The 20,136-nt window shown below is 38.5% G+C and overlaps 1 protein-coding gene across 3 annotated transcripts in view; it reads left to right on the top strand.

Moving 5' to 3' along the window:
• Window positions 1–20,136, top strand: part of grm7 (glutamate metabotropic receptor 7) — a 240,060-nt gene that overhangs the window by 165,917 nt on the left and 54,007 nt on the right. For all 3 annotated transcript variants that reach the window (XM_079680198.1, XM_079680199.1, XM_079680200.1), the window contains one exon: window positions 1,970–2,107. In XM_079680198.1, the coding sequence (XP_079536324.1) occupies window positions 1,970–2,107 (138 nt within the window). The remainder of the gene's footprint in view (window positions 1–1,969; window positions 2,108–20,136) is intronic.

The raw sequence follows: 20,136 nt of genomic DNA, 5'->3' as shown, positions 1-20,136 counted from the left end.
GAGCGGCTAACCTGCCCCAGAGCAGGTTAGGTTGCAGGATAAGAGCTCAACTCAGTGAAAGCACTGCCTGTTGACCAATCAGAGCTCAGTGTGCGGAGTTTAAAGCGATCAAGTCATATTACAGGAGAAAGGAAATACAGAAAAGCTGCCGTTGCAGGAAAGACGGCCGGCAGAAATCAGCGACTGTGTGAACGTGAACATTAATAGAATATCACCTCCCATCTTCAGAGCAATCTGACTATTAGAACATTAGCGTTAAGAAAGCTTACTTAAATATCTGCCACAACATAAGTAACCGGATCAGAGTAACATTAAGTACAGTCCGCGGCATATCACATCATAATGTATCATCTCCTTATCTGAGTCAGCTTCTTTTTTTTTCTTTTTATAAACAAACAGCCAGAAAGACAAAACAAAAAATAAATAAAACAAAACAAAAAATGGACTGCGACAGGACAAAGATCAACAACAAAAAACAAAGTCAAAATCTAAAGGCTCGGAGTCTAAGTCCATTATTAATAACATAATGCGAAGTGGAAATCAAACAATGTGTATAAATGGAACAAAAAGACCAAATACATCAAATAAAAACATAGCACTTGTTGGTCAGTCAGCCGCCCACTAATCACAGTTTAACACCGCATGTCCCCCACCCTGTTGAACAGAGACCTCCGGGATGTCCACCACCCTGTTGAACAGAGACATCCAGCATGTCCACCACCCTGTTGTACAGAGACCTCCGGCATGTCCACCACCCTGTTGTACAGAGACATCCGGCATGTCCACCACCCTGTTGAACAGAGACATCCGGCATGTCCACCACCCTGTTGTACAGAGACATCCGGCATGTCCACCACCCTGTTGTACAGAGACATCCGGCATGTCCACCACCCTGTTGTACAGAGACATCCGGCATGTCCACCACCCTGTTGAACAGAGACATCTGGCATGTCCACCACCCTGTTGTACAGAGACGTCCGGCATGTCCACCACCCTGTTGTACAGAAACATCCGGCATGTCCAGCTCCCTGTTGAACAGAAACATCCGGCATGTCCACCTCCCGTGTACACTTGTAGAAGGGGTTCCACATCTTGTGGAGTTTCCCCAGGGACCCCCCCAGCATGCACCTTGTTTTCTCGAGTTTAGCTGAATTTAGGACTTTTTTTAACCACGAGGTGTTTGAAGGGGATGTTGGAGACTTCCATATGAGCAATATCAGGCGTCTGGCTAGTAGGGTAACAAAGGCTATAAACAGTGACGCTGTGTGCGTCACTGTTTAGTGTCCCCTGGTCTCCCAGCTGTGTGCGTCACTCTTTAGTGTCCCCTGGTCTCCAGCTGTGTGCGTCACTGTTTAGTGTCCCCTGGTCTCCCAGCTGTGTGCATCACTCTTTAGTGTCCCCTGTTCTCCCAGCTGTGTGCATCACTCTTTAGTGTCCCCTGTTCTCCCAGCTGTGTGCGTCACTCTTTAGTGTCCCCTGGTCTCCCAGCTGTGTGCATCACTCTTTAGTTTCCCCTGGTCTCCCAGCTGTGTGCGTCACTCTTTAGTGTCCCCTGGTCTCCCAGCTGTGTGCGTCACTCTTTAGTGTCCCCTGTTCTCCCAGCTGTGTGCGTCACTGTTTAGTGTCCTCTTGTCTCCAGCTGTGTGCGTCACTCTTTAGTGTCCCCTGGTCTCCAGCTGTGTGCGTCACTCTTTAGTGTCCCCTGGTCTCCCAGCTGTGTGCGTCACTCTTTAGTGTCCCCTGTTCTCCCAGCTGTGTGCGTCACTGTTTAGTGTCCTCTTGTCTCCAGCTGTGTGCGTCACTCTTTAGTGTCCCCTGGTCTTGCAGTTTTCCTACTTTGAATCTTTGCATTTCCTCATGTGTTTGTCTCCTTCCAGTTATTCTCTTCACTCTGCGCTGCCTCTGACATGTAACCTTAAATCCTAAAAGGTGCATTTGTTTTATTCACCTGGTGTTTCTTGTGTTTCAGGCTTCGATGCTTACTTCACCTCTCGGACTCTGGAGAACAACCGCAGGAACGTCTGGTTTGCTGAGTACTGGGAGGAGAACTTCAACTGCAAACTGATGAGTTCCTCCAAGAAGGACGACAGCAGCAGGAAGTGCACCGGTCAGTAAACTCTCGTTAATGACTCGTTAAGTGATGATTAGTTGAGAGTTATTGATTGACTGATTTGGAACTGTAGAGGAGATTAACCTGTTAAGCCCCAGGGGACCCTGTTTTTTGTTTTTTCAGGACACTGTGTCTCAGGGGATCTTAATATTTAAGAACCTATTAATGTGTAGTACCAGATCAACGGAAATAATCTCAGCTAACTGACGATATAAACCATTTTTACCAAAACAAAACACAAGTCTCATAAGAAGCATCTGAATGACCCCTTAGCGAAAAATGCTAACGGACATTGGCTCAGAACTCAAGATAAAAGTACCCTTATTACTTATCGTAGCTGCACATACAAGATCTCCGATTAAAGCTGAGGTTCCACAGATTATTCAGGTATATAGTATCATCACTGAGTGATCTGAATTTAAGACAGGGGAAGCAAAGACAGACATCACAACACGTACCTTTACGTAGCTTCTAGGGAGATCGTCTCACCGTAGCTGTTAATCTGATCAAAAGACGTGTTCAATGGCATTAAAACGGGAAAAAACGGGCTGAATCGGTTAATCCATAGGTTGATAAAGTTTCTGGGCAATAATTGGAATTATTTATAATCCATAATTCCATTTTTATGTAAAAATCGCAGAGCAAAAATTAGCTGCTAATGGTAGCCACCAGAGAGGTTGCTGCTTCCGGTCTTGGCTATGCGGCAGTATAATACACACACATGACCAAATAAGGACTATGTGGGAGTTCCCCTCGATTCCATTGGCTCTGATGGTTAGAAAGAGATGTCACATGTCAAAATCCAGCAGGGGGGGCCAGAGATATGAAAAATCCACCCAAATAGCCCCAGAAGAGGTTTTTTTTCCTAAATCTCTCTAAAAAGGTCAAATATCACTTGTTTTGCATCAATCTTGAAACAGGGTACTTATTATATGTTGTTCTTTGGATTCCTAAAGCTTTTAGTCTACTAATCCATCATCCAAGGTTAGTTTTCACTATAAGTACAAAATATGTTTTGGACGGACACTATAATTTACAGTTTTTTACCATGTTCAATCTGAATTTTCTTTAAAATAAAACACATTTATATTGAATCTGACTTTTCTACATTCAACTCACAGGTTTATCATTACTTTGAGAAAAAAGATTATTAATTTAACCCTTTTAGAAGAGAAGATATGGTCATTTGTTCTGGGAATGTCATTTTGGAGCCTGAGACCTGAACAACAGGCTCAGGTTTTAACAGGTTGAATATCTTCATATAAACAAGAAGTTACATGTGTAGGTATTGAGAGACTACATTAATAGCATGATCAGTGCTGTACAGCATGACCTGCTCTCACTGCAACACCTTGGATAATCATGTGTTAAAAACACGTTCACTGAAATTGTTTAATGTGCATTTATAAAATACATGCTTGTTTCAACCGGACAGGTAAAGAATCTGGTGATTGTTTGAGCGTCCTCTCAGTGTTTCTGATGGTATCATCTCCTGGTTAGTTAGATGGATGGTTGGTTGGTTGGTTGGTTGGTTGGTTGGTTGGTTGGTTGGATGGTTGGTTGGTTGGTTGGTTGGTTGGTTGGTTGGTTGGTTGGTTAAATAGTCAGTTGGTTAGATGGTTGGTTGGTTGGTTTGTTGGTTGGTTGGTTGGTTGGTTTGTTGGCTGGCTGGCTGGCTGGCTGGCTGGTTGGCTGGCTGGCTGGCTGGCTGGCTGGCTGGCTGGCTGGCTGGTTGTTTGTTTGTTTGTTTGTTTGTTTGTTTAGTTAAACAGTTGGTTGGTTGGTTGGTTAGTTGGTTGTTTGTTTGTTTAGTTACATAGTCAGCAGAAGAGGTATTTAGCAGCTGTTAGCTGTTTTGAATAAAGTATGCATGAAACATAAACTGTCTGAGAAACATAAGCAAACTTGAACCACATATTAGTGTTTTCAGCTGACCTGAAACAGTCCTGAGAAATATGCTGACAACATGCACTCAATTAAAGTTGTTTTTCAGTGTGTGATAAACCCAACATGACCTTCACCATCAGGCTGATAACCCCCCGTTTAATAAGCTGATAACCTCTGAACCACACTTCTCCATCACAACAACACACACACACACACACACACACACACACACACACACACACACACACACACACACACACACACACACAGTGTAGCTGGGGGCAGCAGAATAACATTTTGCCCTCAGTGCTTTTGAAGACTGCAGCAAGATAAACTGAAGCCAACAGGGTCCTGTTAGTGTAGGAGAGTGTGTGAGAGGTGTGTGAGAGGTGTGGGTGGACTCCCGTTCATGAGATAACATAAAGCTCCGAGTGTGTGTGTGTGTGTGTGTGTGTGTGAGTGAGTGAGTGAGTGTGTGTGTGTGTGTGTGTGTGTGTGTGTGTGTGTGTGTGTGTGTGTGTGTGTGTGTGTGTGTGTGTGTGTGTGTGTGTGTGTGTGTGTGTGTGTGTGTGTGTGTGTGTGTGTGTGTGTGTGTGTGTGTGTGTGTGTGTGTGTGTGTGTGTGTGTGTGTGTGTGTGTGTGTGTGTGTGAGTGAGTGAGTGAGTGTACTTGAGGACACACTCTAAGTGAAGCAGCGTCTCACTCACAGGTCAGCGTCTCTAACAGGTGGTCCAAACATCTGCTGCTCAGGTTCTCACAGCGTCTTCTTCTCGTGTCGTTCTCTGGTTTGTTAGGTCACTAATCGGAGAGTCTTTTTAATCTGTCTTCACCACGGGAACCTTGTGCTGTAGAAACACATTGTTGGATTACAGGAGAGCATGCATGTTGTCTGTAGGCTCTGAGGAAACATGTTTTACAACGTGAAGAGTGGTGAAAACTTGCTTTACAGACAATAACTACAGAGACGTGTGGATGTCCATCTCTCCTGTCAAACTAAGAAGAGTTCATCTCACTGTATTTGTCCCTCCAGGCTTCCTTACATTCATCATGATGGTTCATCCTCTCCTGTTGTTGACACGTTGTGATTCAGCGTATAGTACTGTACGCTCTGAGGCTGGAAACTGGTTTTACTGCAAGTGGTGAAAAAGTGCTTGACAAGTTTGTTAGAGTTAAATCTCACTAAATTGTCCCTCCAGGCTTCCTTACAGTCATAGTAGCAGTAATGATAACAGAAACAGGACTTATTCATTGCATATTATTCCTAAATTAAGTACGCTTCGTCATGTCTGGTATGGATTTAGTCTGCAGAAATGTCAGATCTCTCCCCCTTACTAACAGGAATTGTCCCTCCAGGCTTCCTTACACTCATTATACAGCTGTCTTCTTCTTGTGTTCTGGTCACTAATAAGAGTGTCTGTATTCACTACAGGTATCTTACCTGTGTGGTCCAGAATAATAAGAGTGTATTGCAGGACAGAATGGGAGCTATATTGACGCTCCAGGCCTGGAAACGAGGCTACGTTTTTACTTAATTGCAATATCACATGTTTTACAACTGTCCCTCCAGGCTTCCTTACATTCCTGATACACCTTTCCACCTCTCCTCCTGCAACATCGCCCTGATCATAATAAGGATAACTACGATGATAGGTTTAATATCAGAGGCATTCAGAGTCCTCTGGTGACTCGTTGCGCTTCGTGGTTGTTTGGTGGATTATTCACAATAGATGACCTTTTAGATTCAGACTAAGGACTTTCTGTTCTGTAGCTTTAAAGAGTCTTTTTCTAATGGAAATAAGTTATTCTTATTCTTATTGTTATTATTGTTATAAGTTATCTGTTATTAACGAAACAATCTTTTTAACAGATTATTTAAATATTGAATTCATTCACATGTACTTGGCGATGTAGTAAAATATCTAGTTACACAAGATCTGGATTCAAAGCGAAACTGAAGGTAAACGGGAGGCACGAAGAAGTGGATTCTGCAAACTAGGCGATCTTTGAGGGGTTCGTTTTGTTTGCTGGAGCCACATCAAGAGAGAGTGCAGATCGTGTTGTGGTGAAAATAAAAGTAAAAATAAACTGAGTGGGTAAAATACATCTCGTCCTACATTTGAATAAAGATGTGCCTCAACTCAGATTTAAAAACACTTTCTGAGGAGCAGCGATAGCTTCGTCTGTTTCCTGGAGAGGGAAACGTCTTTAGATCTCAGAGATGCTGCTGAGTGAATGAGGTCTGAAGAGAAATACTGATATACACCTGAACATCAGCAGGAGAGGACTCTTTAAAGTAGAGACACTACATACTGATATACACCTGAACATCAGCAGGAGAGGACTCTTTAAAGTAGAGACACTACATACTGATATACACCTGGACATCAGCAGGAGAGGACTCTTTAAAGTAGAGACACTACATACTGATATACACCTGAACATCAGCAGGAGAGGACTCTTTAAAGTAGAGACACTACATACTGATATACACCTGAACATCAGCAGGAGAGGACTCTTTAAAGTAGAGACACTACATACTGATATACACCTGAACATCAGCAGGAGATGACTCTTTAAAGTAGAGACACTACATACTGATATACACCTGAACATCAGCAGGAGAGGACTCTTTAAAGTAGAGACACTACATACTGATATACACCTGAACATCAGCAGGAGAGGACTCTTTAAAGTAGAGACACTACATACTGATATACACCTGAACATTAGCAGGAGAGGACTCTTTAAAGTAGAGACACTACATACTGATATACACCTGAACATCAGCAGGAGAGGACTCTTTAAAGTAGAGACACTACATACTGATATACACCTGAACATCAGCAGGAGAGGACTCTTTAAAGTAGAGACACTACATACTGATATACACCTGAACATCAGCAGGAGAGGACTCTTTAAAGTAGAGACACTACATACTGATATACACCTGAACATCAGCAGGAGAGGACTCTTTAAAGTAGAGACACTACATACTGATATACACCTGAACATCAGCAGGAGAGGACTCTTTAAAGTAGAGACACTACATACTGATATACACCTGAACATCAGCAGGAGAGGACTCTTTAAAGTAGAGACACTACATACTGATATACACCTGAACATCAGCAGGAGAGAACTCTTTAAAGTAGAGACATTACATACTGATATACACCTGAACATCAGCAGGAGAGGACTCTTTAAAGTAGAGACACTACATACTGATACACACCTGAACATCAGCAGGAGAGGACTCTTTAAAGTAGAGACACTACATACTGATACACACCTGAACATCAGCAGGAGAGGACTCTTTAAAGTAGAGACACTACATACTGATATACACCTGAACATCAGCAGGAGAGAACTCTTTAAAGTAGAGACACTACATACTGATACACACCTGAACATCAGCAGGAGAGGACTCTTTAAAGTAGAGACACTACATACTGATACACACCTGAACATCAGCAGGAGAGGACTCTTTAAAGTAGAGACACTACATACTGATACACACCTGAACATCAGCAGGAGAGGACTCTTTAAAGTAGAGACACTACATACTGATATACACCTGGACATCAGCAGGAGAGGACTCTTTAAAGTAGAGACACTACATACTGATATACACCTGAACATCAGCAGGAGAGGACTCTTTAAAGTAGAGACACTACATACTGATATACACCTGAACATCAGCTGGAGAGGACTCTTTAAAGTAGAGACACTACATACTGATACACACCTGAACATCAGCAGGAGAGGACTCTTTAAAGTAGAGACACTACATACTGATATACACCTGAACATCAGCAGGAGAGGACTCTTTAAAGTAGAGACACTACATACTGATATACACCTGAACATCAGCAGGAGAGGACTCTTTAAAGTAGAGACACTACATACTGATATACACCTGAACATCAGCAGGAGAGGACTCTTTAAAGTAGAGACACTACATACTGATATACACCTGAACATCAGCAGGAGAGGACTCTTTAAAGTAGAGACACTACATACTGATATACACCTGAACATCAGCAGGAGAGGACTCTTTAAAGTAGAGACACTACATACTGATATACACCTGAACATCAGCAGGAGAGAACTCTTTAAAGTAGAGACACTACACACTGATATACACCTGAACATCAGCAGGAGAGGACTCTTTAAAGTAGAGACACTACATACTGATATACACCTGAACATCAGCAGGAGAGGACTCTTTAAAGTAGAGACACTACATACTGATATACACCTGAACATCAGCAGGAGAGGACTCTTTAAAGTAGAGACACTACATACTGATATACACCTGAACATCAGCAGGAGAGGACTCTTTAAAGTAGAGACACTACATACTGATATACACCTGAACATCAGCAGGAGAGGACTCTTTAAAGTAGAGACACTACATACTGATATACACCTGAACATCAGCAGGAGAGGACTCTTTAAAGTACAGGATAATGGATATCTTCCTTGAGCAAGTAGGATTTTTAGTTTTGTTGTTAATTTAAGACACAAATCACTGCTATTTTCATAAATAGGAGAGAAAACATAAATGTTTCCCAGATTCTTTATTTCTTCCTTGCTGATTAGTGTGTGTTCTACATAATGGGACAGTGAACTATTGAACAAAAGGAAGTAAGTATTGAAAGAAAAGAAAGGGTCCTGACTAGGCGCCCTGAGGGACCCCAACAGAGAGAAATAAATGATCAGCTTTGCTTAAAAACTTTCCAGCAAATCCTTCAAGATACTTTTAATCTGCTGAAGGTCACTTAAGATTTAACGTCAGTTCAGGAAAGAGAGGGGCAGTTATTGGAAAGCAAACCTCTCAAGGATTTGTAAAAACATTTTTGAGATTCGTTCAAATAAAAAGAGGTGGAGGGTCGAGGTTTGATGATTACACAACTCTTAAAAGTCGTAACAGAACTGTTGGAAAAAGAGAAAACGTGCATCTTTTTACCAAATCCTATCTTTGAGGAGTCAGGATGTGCTAATAGTGATGGAGAGAGTTATCAGTAGTTCATGAGAAAGAGCGATGATCCAGGCTGGTGATGTTAACGGGTTAAAAAACAAAGACGTGCCTCTCCTCTCTGAGTTTAGAGAAGACGGATGAAGTGTCTGACAGCACATCACTCATGTCACTGTGAGCTGAAACAGTGCTGAGTGAAGCAAGAAAACAGAGAGGAGCCATTCGTTTCCCTGACTGGGGAATTCAATCTGCTTTCAACAACAGAAAAGTCGAGTCTCGTCCATCAGAAAGTTTGAAGAGAGTGTTGCTCATGTTTCTGTGATGGCCCCTGAATGCAGCATCTCCCTGGTCCACTGGGATTTCTCCATGTGGTTTTGTAATGATACTTATAATCTCCATATACACATTAACACCACTTTATGATTTATGAAGTAAAAAGCTAATGTTGGGCTATAAAGGAACTACAGCACGGTCACATGACTTCACGTCACCACCGCTAAGCTAAAGGAGGCTAATGTTGGGCTATAAAGGAACTACAGCACGGTCACATGACTTCACGTCACCACCGCTAAGCTAAAGGAGGCTAATGTTGGGCTATAAAGGAACTACAGCACGGTCACATGACTTCACTTCACCACCGCTAAGCTAAAGGAGGCTAACGTTGGGCTATAAAGGAACTACAGCACGGTCACATGACTTCACGTCACCACCGCTAAACTAAAGGTGGCTAATGTTGGGCTATAAAGGAACTACAGCACGGTCACATGACTTCACGTCACCACCGCTAAGCTAAAGGTGGCTAATGTTGGGCTATAAAGGAACTACAGCACGGTCACATGACTTCACGTCACCACCGCTAAGCTAAAGGAGGCTAATGTTGGGCTATAAAGGAACTACAGCACGGTCACATGACTTCACGTCACCACCGCTAAGCTAAAGGAGGCTAATGTTGGGCTATAAAGGAACTACAGCACGGTCACATGACTTCACGTCACCACCGCTAAGCTAAAGGAGGCTAATGTTGGGCTATAAAGGAACTACAGCACGGTCACATGACTTCACTTCACCACCGCTAAGCTAAAGGAGGCTTATGTTGGGCTATAAAGGAACTACAGCACGGTCACATGACTTCACGTCACCACCGCTAAGCTAAAGGTGGCTAATGTTTACTTATTGCACCAACCTGTGTAGCATTGTACGAGCAGAAATGTATGTATTGTTTCATAATATAATTGTACAGACACAATGGGAAGAGATTGCATGATAAACAGATAACCAGATGAAGAGATACGGGAGCATGAGAGTAAACGACATTGGGGGAAAGTGCAGCGACACTCAGGAGTTAATGGTGCGGATCAAACAGTCCCAGCAGTCCTTCTCATGCACACATGAACATAATAAACTCTCTCCTTCCTGCCCGCCACAAAACACCATCACAGGATCCCAATCTCAAACATGCAAGCCTCTCCTGTAACACCAACAATGCTCCCTGATTTACTTTGAAGGGCCTAATGGTTGGGAAGCATATTTAGTTTATTTAATTCAGTGAAATCCTTTATTCGTCCCACAGAGGGGACATTAGCATTTACACAGAAAAGGGGGACAGTGACTACAGATGAAAGCAAAACATAAAAGAGCAGACTAACATATTAAATAGAGGCGAGCACACATTCGTAAAGCAGAACACTAATGAGTGCTCAAAGAAGCGTGCATCACCAAAGAGTATCAGCTTTGTTGACCTGGGAATATGAATAGGTTCCTCAGAAGGTTTTTAGTAATGTAAAGAGACTGTTAGTGATGTTAGACGGCTGTTAGTGATTTGAAAAGAATGTTACTGTTAGAATGTGAAATGCGATGTCAGAAGGTTTTTAGTGAAGTCAGTGATTTTAAAAAGCTGTTAGCCGTGCTATGGGGCTTTGAGCGATGTTTGAAGCTGTTTAGAAATATAACTAATAATGAACTTGAACAGTAGAAATACTGGATATGCCCCTCTTTTGAACTGGGAACTTACACATCCACACATTCTTTGATTCTCTATTTCAGAAGAGAACTTATATGCTTAAAATGAAATGGATTCTTGTTTGAATTGAGAGCGATGTCAGAAGGTCTTTAGGGAAGTTTGACTGTAATGGGTTTTAAAAGACTGGGAGCGATGTTATAAGATCAGATCAGATAAGGTAAGAGGTACTTTATTGATCCCAATTTGGGACATGTTTGCTTTGCAGCAGCATAAAACGACGAGGCATTGCACATAAGTACATTTTAAAGAGTACAAATAAACAATAATATCAAAATAGAATAAAGCAGCATTAAAAAATAGAAAATATACAGTAGACCGTAAAGATAAAACATCTGAACTCTGAGAATAAAACACTACTGAAGGGCTTTAGATGTTATCAGACCGTCAGTCCAATGTTTGTAACGCTAGAGGTCTGTTAGCTATGATAACTGAATCTTACTCATGATATTCTTCACACACACAATGATTGGCTGAAATGTAACCGGAACAGCGTTAAGAAATAGAAAGAGATCAACTTAAATTAAATAAAACATACTGATGGTAAACTGTGAGAGTCACCCTAACCACATGTCCATCCAGCAGCCAGAGATACACTCACCCTTTACTCAAGTAGCAGTACAGATACTCGTGTTTAAAAAGAACTACTGACTAAACTTCTTTACTCAAGTAGCAGTACAGATACTCGTGTTTAAACAGAAGTACTGACTAAACTTCTTTACTCAAGTAGCAGTACAGATACTCGTGTTTAAAAAGAAGTACTGACTAAACTTCTTTACTCAAGTAGCAGTACAGATACTCGTGTTTAAAAAGAACTACTGACTAAACTTCTTTACTCAAGTAGCAGTACAGATACTCGTGTTTAAAAAGAACTACTGACTAAACTTCTTTACTCAAGTAGCAGTACAGATACTCGTGTTTAAAAGAAGTACTGACTAAACTTCTTTACTCAAGTAGCAGTACAGATACTCGTGTTTAAAAGAAGTACTGACTAAACTTCTTTACTCAAGTAGCAGTACAGATACTCGTGTTTAAAAAGAAGTACTGACTAAACTTCTTCACTCAAGTAGCAGTACAGATACTCGTGTTTAAAAAGAAGTACTGACTAAACTTCTTTACTCAAGTAGCAGTACAGATACTCGTGTTTAAAAAGAAGTACTGACTAAACTTCTTTACTCAAGTAGCAGTACAGATACTCGTGTTTAAAAGAAGTACTGACTAAACTTCTTTACTCAAGTAGCAGTACAGATACTCGTGTTTAAAAGAAGTACTGACTAAACTTCTTTACTCAAGTAGCAGTACAGATACTCGTGTTTAAAAAGAAGTACTGACTAAACTTCTTTACTCAAGTAGCAGTACAGATACTCGTGTTTAAAAAGAACTACTGACTAAACTTCTTTACTCAAGTAGCAGTACAGATACTCGTGTTTAAAAGAAGTACTGACTAAACTTCTTTACTCAAGTAGCAGTACAGATACTCGTGTTTAAAAAGAAGTACTGACTAAACTTCTTTACTCAAGTAGCAGTACAGATACTCGTGTTTAAAAAGAAGTACTGACTAAACTTCTTTACTCAAGTAGCAGTACAGATACTCGTGTTTAAAAAGAACTACTGACTAAACTTCTTTACTCAAGTAGCAGTACAGATACTCGTGTTTAAAAAGAACTACTGACTAAACTTCTTTACTCAAGTAGCAGTACAGATACTCGTGTTTAAAAAGAACTACTGACTAAACTTCTTTACTCAAGTAGCAGTACAGATACTCGTGTTTAAAAGAAGTACTGACTAAACTTCTTTACTCAAGTAGCAGTACAGATACTCGTGTTTAAAAGAAGTACTGACTAAACTTCTTTACTCAAGTAGCAGTACAGATACTCGTGTTTAAAAAGAACTACTGACTAAACTTCTTTACTCAAGTAGCAGTACAGATACTCGTGTTTAAAAAGAAGTACTGACTAAACTTCTTTACTCAAGTAGCAGTACAGATACTCGTGTTTAAAAAGAAGTACTGACTAAACTTCTTTACTCAAGTAGCAGTACAGATACTCGTGTTTAAAAGAAGTACTGACTAAACTTCTTTACTCAAGTAGCAGTACAGATACTCGTGTTTAAACAGAACTACTGACTAAACTTCTTTACTCAAGTAGCAGTACAGATACTCGTGTTTTAAAAGAAGTACTGACTAAACTTCTTTGCTCAAGTAGCAGTACAGATACTCGTGTTTAAAAAGAAGTACTGACTAAACTTCTTTACTCAAGTAGCAGTACAGATACTCGTGTTTAAAAAGAACTACTGACTAAACTTCTTTACTCAAGTAGCAGTACAGATACTCGTGTTTAAAAAGAAGTACTGACTAAACTTCTTTACTCAAGTAGCAGTACAGATACTCGTGTTTAAAAAGAAGTACTGACTAAACTTCTTTACTCAAGTAGCAGTACAGATACTCGTGTTTAAAAAGAAGTACTGACTAAACTTCTTTACTCAAGTAGCAGTACAGATACTCGTGTTTAAAAAGAAGTACTGACTAAACTTCTTTACTCAAGTAGCAGTACAGATACTCGTGTTTAAACAGAACTACTGACTAAACTTCTTTACTCAAGTAGCAGTACAGATACTCGTGTTTTAAAAGAAGTACTGACTAAACTTCTTTGCTCAAGTAGCAGTACAGATACTCGTGTTTAAAAAGAAGTACTGACTAAACTTCTTTACTCAAGTAGCAGTACAGATACTCGTGTTTAAAAAGAACTACTGACTAAACTTCTTTACTCAAGTAGCAGTACAGATACTCGTGTTTAAAAAGAAGTACTGACTAAACTTCTTTACTCAAGTAGCAGTACAGATACTCGTGTTTAAAAAGAACTACTGACTAAACTTCTTTACTCAAGTAGCAGTACAGATACTCGTGTTTAAAAAGAAGTACTGACTAAACTTCTTTACTCAAGTAGCAGTACAGATACTCGTGTTTAAAAAGAACTACTGACTAAACTTCTTTACTCAAGTAGCAGTACAGATACTCGTGTTTAAAAAGAAGTACTGACTAAACTTCTTTACTCAAGTAGCAGTACAGATACTCGTGTTTAAAAAGAAGTACTGACTAAACTTCTTTACTCAAGTAGCAGTACAGATACTCGTGTTTAAAAAGAAGTACTGACTAAACTTCTTTACTCAAGTAGCAGTACAGATACTCGTGTTTAAAAGAAGTACTGACTAAACTTCTTTACTCAAGTAGCAGTACAGATACTCGTGTTTAAAAAGAAGTACTGACTAAACTTCTTTACTCAAGTAGCAGTACAGATACTCGTGTTTAAAAGAAGTACTGACTAAACTTCTTTACTCAAGTAGCAGTACAGATACTCGTGTTTAAAAAGAAGTACTGACTAAACTTCTTTACTCAAGTAGCAGTACAGATACTCGTGTTTAAAAAGAAGTACTGACTAAACTTCTTTACTCAAGTAGCAGTACAGATACTCGTGTTTAAAAAGAAGTACTGACTAAACTTCTTTACTCAAGTAGCAGTAAAGATACTCGTGTTTAAAAAGAAGTACTGACTAAACTTCTTTACTCAAGTAGCAGTAAAGATACTCGTGTTTAAAAGAACTACTGACTAAACTTCTTTACTCAAGTAGCAGTAAAGATACTCGTGTTTAAACAGAAGTACTGACTAAACTTCTTTACTCAAGTAGCAGTACAGATACTCGTGTTTAAAAGAACTACTGACTAAACTTCTTTACTCAAGTAGCAGTAAAGATACTCGTGTTTAAACAGAAGTACTGACTAAACTTCTTTACTCAAGTAGCAGTACAGATACTCGTGTTTAAAAAGAAGTACTGACTAAACTTCTTTACTCAAGTAGCAGTACAGATACTCGTGTTTAAACAGAAGTACTGACTAAACTTCTTTACTCAAGTAGCAGTACAGATACTCGTGTTTAAAAAGAACTACTGACTAAACTTCTTTACTCAAGTAGCAGTACAGATACTCGTGTTTAAAAAGAACTACTGACTAAACTTCTTTACTCAAGTAGCAGTACAGATACTCGTGTTTAAAAAGAAGTACTGACTAAACTTCTTTACTCAAGTAGCAGTACAGATACTCGTGTTTAAAAAGAACTACTGACTAAACTTCTTTACTCAAGTAGCAGTACAGATACTCGTGTTTAAAAAGAAGTACTGACTAAACTTCTTTACTCAAGTAGCAGTACAGATACTCGTGTTTAAAAAGAACTACTGACTAAACTTCTTTACTCAAGTAGCAGTACAGATACTCGTGTTTAAAAGAAGTACTGACTAAACTTCTTTACTCAAGTAGCAGTACAGATACTCGTGTTTAAAAAGAAGTACTGACTAAACTTCTTTACTCAAGTAGCAGTACAGATACTCGTGTTTAAAAAGAACTACTGACTAAACTTCTTTACTCAAGTAGCAGTACAGATACTCGTGTTTAAAAAGAAGTACTGACTAAACTTCTTTACTCAAGTAGCAGTACAGATACTCGTGTTTAAAAGAAGTACTGACTAAACTTCTTTACTCAAGTAGCAGTACAGATACTCGTGTTTAAAAAGAAGTACTGACTAAACTTCTTTACTCAAGTAGCAGTACAGATACTCGTGTTTAAAAGAAGTACTGACTAAACTTCTTTACTCAAGTAGCAGTACAGATACTCGTGTTTAAAAGAAGTACTGACTAAACTTCTTTACTCAAGTAGCAGTACAGATACTCGTGTTTAAAAGAAGTACTGACTAAACTTCTTTACTCAAGTAGCAGTACAGATACTCGTGTTTAAAAAGAACTACTGACTAAACTTCTTTACTCAAGTAGCAGTACAGATACTCGTGTTTAAAAAGAACTACTGACTAAACTTCTTTACTCAAGTAGCAGTACAGATACTCGTGTTTAAAAGAAGTACTGACTAAACTTCTTTACTCAAGTAGCAGTACAGATACTCGTGTTTAAAAAGAACTACTGACTAAACTTCTTTACTCAAGTAGCAGTACAGATACTCGTGTTTAAAAAGAACTACTGACTAAACTTCTTTACTCAAGTAGCAGTACAGATACTCGTGTTTAAAAAGAACTACTGACTAAACTTCTTTACTCAAGTAGCAGTACAGATACTCGTGTTTAAAAAGAACTACTGACTAAACTTCTTTACTCAAGTAGCAGTACAGATACTCGTGTTTAAAAAGAAGTACTGACTAAACGTCTTTACTCAAGTAGCAGTACAGATACTCGTGTTTAAAAAGAAGTACTGACTAAACGTCTTTACTCAAGTAGCAGTACAGATACTCGTGTTTAAAAAGAACTACTGACTAAACTTCTTTACTCAAGTAGCAGTACAGATACTCGTGTTTAAAAGAAGTACTGACTAAACTTCTTTACTCAAGTAGCAGTACAGATACTCGTGTTTAAAAAGAAGTACTGACTAAACTTCTTTACTCAAGTAGCAGTACAGATACTCGTGTTTAAAAAGAACTACTGACTAAACTTCTTTACTCAAGTAGCAGTAAAGATACTCGTGTTTAAAAAGAAGTACTGACTAAACTTCTTTACTCAAGTAGCAGTACAGATACTCGTGTTTAAAAGAAGTACTGACTAAACTTCTTTACTCAAGTAGCAGTACAGATACTCGTGTTTAAAAAGAAGTACTGACTAAACTTCTTTACTCAAGTAGCAGTACAGATACTCGTGTTTAAACAGAAGTACTGACTAAACTTCTTTACTCAAGTAGCAGTACAGATACTCGTGTTTAAAAGAACTACTGACTAAACTTCTTTACTCAAGTAGCAGTAAAGATACTCGTGTTTAAAAAGAAGTACTGACTAAACTTCTTTACTCAAGTAGCAGTACAGATACTCGTGTTTAAACAGAAGTACTGACTAAACTTCTTTACTCAAGTAGCAGTACAGATACTCGTGTTTAAAAAGAACTACTGACTAAACTTCTTTACTCAAGTAGCAGTACAGATACTCGTGTTTAAAAGAAGTACTGACTAAACTTCTTTACTCAAGTAGCAGTACAGATACTCGTGTTTAAAAAGAAGTACTGACTAAACTTCTTTACTCAAGTAGCAGTACAGATACTCGTGTTTAAAAAGAAGTACTGACTAAACTTCTTTACTCAAGTAGCAGTACAGATACTCGTGTTTAAAAAGAAGTACTGACTAAACTTCTTTACTCAAGTAGCAGTACAGATACTCGTGTTTAAAAAGAACTACTGACTAAACTTCTTTACTCAAGTAGCAGTACAGATACTCGTGTTTAAAAAGAACTACTGACTAAACTTCTTTACTCAAGTAGCAGTACAGATACTCGTGTTTAAAAAGAAGTACTGACTAAACTTCTTTACTCAAGTAGCAGTACAGATACTCGTGTTTAAAAAGAAGTACTGACTAAACTTCTTTACTCAAGTAGCAGTACAGATACTCGTGTTTAAAAAGAACTACTGACTAAACTTCTTTACTCAAGTAGCAGTACAGATACTCGTGTTTAAAAAGAACTACTGACTAAACTTCTTTACTCAAGTAGCAGTACAGATACTCGTGTTTAAAAGAAGTACTGACTAAACTTCTTTACTCAAGTAGCAGTACAGATACTCGTGTTTAAAAAGAACTACTGACTAAACTTCTTTACTCAAGTAGCAGTACAGATACTCGTGTTTAAAAAGAACTACTGACTAAACTTCTTTACTCAAGTAGCAGTACAGATACTCGTGTTTAAAAAGAACTACTGACTAAACTTCTTTACTCAAGTAGCAGTACAGATACTCGTGTTTAAAAGAAGTACTGACTAAACTTCTTTACTCAAGTAGCAGTACAGATACTCGTGTTTAAAAAGAACTACTGACTAAACTTCTTTACTCAAGTAGCAGTACAGATACTCGTGTTTAAAAAGAAGTACTGACTAAACTTCTTTACTCAAGTAGCAGTACAGATACTCGTGTTTAAAAAGAACTACTGACTAAACTTCTTTACTCAAGTAGCAGTACAGATACTCGTGTTTAAAAAGAAGTACTGACTAAACTTCTTTACTCAAGTAGCAGTACAGATACTCGTGTTTAAAAAGAACTACTGACTAAACTTCTTTACTCAAGTAGCAGTACAGATACTCGTGTTTAAAAAGAAGTACTGACTAAACTTCTTTACTCAAGTAGCAGTACAGATACTCGTGTTTAAAAAGAACTACTGACTAAACTTCTTTACTCAAGTAGCAGTACAGATACTCGTGTTTAAAAAGAACTACTGACTAAACTTCTTTACTCAAGTAGCAGTACAGATACTCGTGTTTAAAAAGAAGTACTGACTAAACTTCTTTACTCAAGTAGCAGTACAGATACTCGTGTTTAAAAAGAAGTACTGACTAAACTTCTTTACTCAAGTAGCAGTACAGATACTCGTGTTTAAAAAGAAGTACTGACTAAACTTCTTTACTCAAGTAGCAGTACAGATACTCGTGTTTAAAAAGAACTACTGACTAAACTTCTTTACTCAAGTAGCAGTACAGATACTCGTGTTTAAAAAGAACTACTGACTAAACTTCTTTACTCAAGTAGCAGTACAGATACTCGTGTTTAAAAAGAACTACTGACTAAACTTCTTTACTCAAGTAGCAGTACAGATACTCGTGTTTAAAAAGAACTACTGACTAAACTTCTTTACTCAAGTAGCAGTACAGATACTCGTGTTTAAAAGAAGTACTGACTAAACTTCTTTACTCAAGTAGCAGTACAGATACTCGTGTTTAAAAAGAACTACTGACTAAACTTCTTTACTCAAGTAGCAGTACAGATACTCGTGTTTAAAAATAACTACTGACTAAACTTCTTTACTCAAGTAGCAGTACAGATACTCGTGTTTAAAAAGAAGTACTGACTAAACTTCTTTACTCAAGTAGCAGTACAGATACTCGTGTTTAAAAGAACTACTGACTAAACTTCTTTACTCAAGTAGCAGTGCAGATACTCGTGTTTAAAAAGAAGTACTGACTAAACTTCTTTACTCAAGTAGCAGTACAGATACTCGTGTTTAAAAAGAACTACTGACTAAACTTCTTTACTCAAGTAGCAGTACAGATACTCGTGTTTAAAAAGAAGTACTGACTAAACTTCTTTACTCAAGTAGCAGTACAGATACTCGTGTTTAAAAAGAACTACTGACTAAACTTCTTTACTCAAGTAGCAGTACAGATACTCGTGTTTAAAAAGAAGTACTGACTAAACTTCTTTACTCAAGTAGCAGTACAGATACTCGTGTTTAAAAAGAACTACTGACTAAACTTCTTTACTCAAGTAGCAGTACAGATACTCGTGTTTAAAAAGAACTACTGACTAAACTTCTTTACTCAAGTAGCAGTACAGATACTCGTGTTTAAAAAGAAGTACTGACTAAACTTCTTTACTCAAGTAGCAGTACAGATACTCGTGTTTAAAAAGAAGTACTGACTAAACTTCTTTACTCAAGTAGCAGTACAGATACTCGTGTTTAAAAAGAAGTACTGACTAAACTTCTTTACTCAAGTAGCAGTACAGATACTCGTGTTTAAAAAGAAGTACTGACTAAACTTCTTTACTCAAGTAGCAGTACAGATACTCGTGTTTAAAAAGAACTACTGACTAAACTTCTTTACTCAAGTAGCAGTACAGATACTCGTGTTTAAAAAGAACTACTGACTAAACTTCTTTACTCAAGTAGCAGTACAGATACTCGTGTTTAAAAAGAACTACTGACTAAACTTCTTTACTCAAGTAGCAGTACAGATACTCGTGTTTAAAAAGAACTACTGACTAAACTTCTTTACTCAAGTAGCAGTACAGATACTCGTGTTTAAAAAGAAGTACTGACTAAACTTCTTTACTCAAGTAGCAGTACAGATACTCGTGTTTAAAAAGAAGTACTGACTAAACTTCTTTACTCAAGTAGCAGTACAGATACTCGTGTTTAAAAAGAAGTACTGACTAAACTTCTTTACTCAAGTAGCAGTGCAGATACTCGTGTTTAAAAAGAAGTACTGACTAAACTTCTTTACTCAAGTAGCAGTACAGATACTCGTGTTTAAAAAGAAGTACTGACTAAACTTCTTTACTCAAGTAGCAGTACAGATACTCGTGTTTAAAAAGAAGTACTGACTAAACTTCTTTACTCAAGTAGCAGT

Source organism: Notothenia rossii (genome assembly GCF_949606895.1).
Source record: "Notothenia rossii genome assembly, chromosome: 5".
NCBI classification, from domain to species: Eukaryota; Metazoa; Chordata; class Actinopteri; order Perciformes; family Nototheniidae; genus Notothenia; species Notothenia rossii.
The sequence above is the reverse complement of the archived record's forward strand: the minus strand, read 5'-3'. Positions and strand labels throughout refer to the sequence as shown.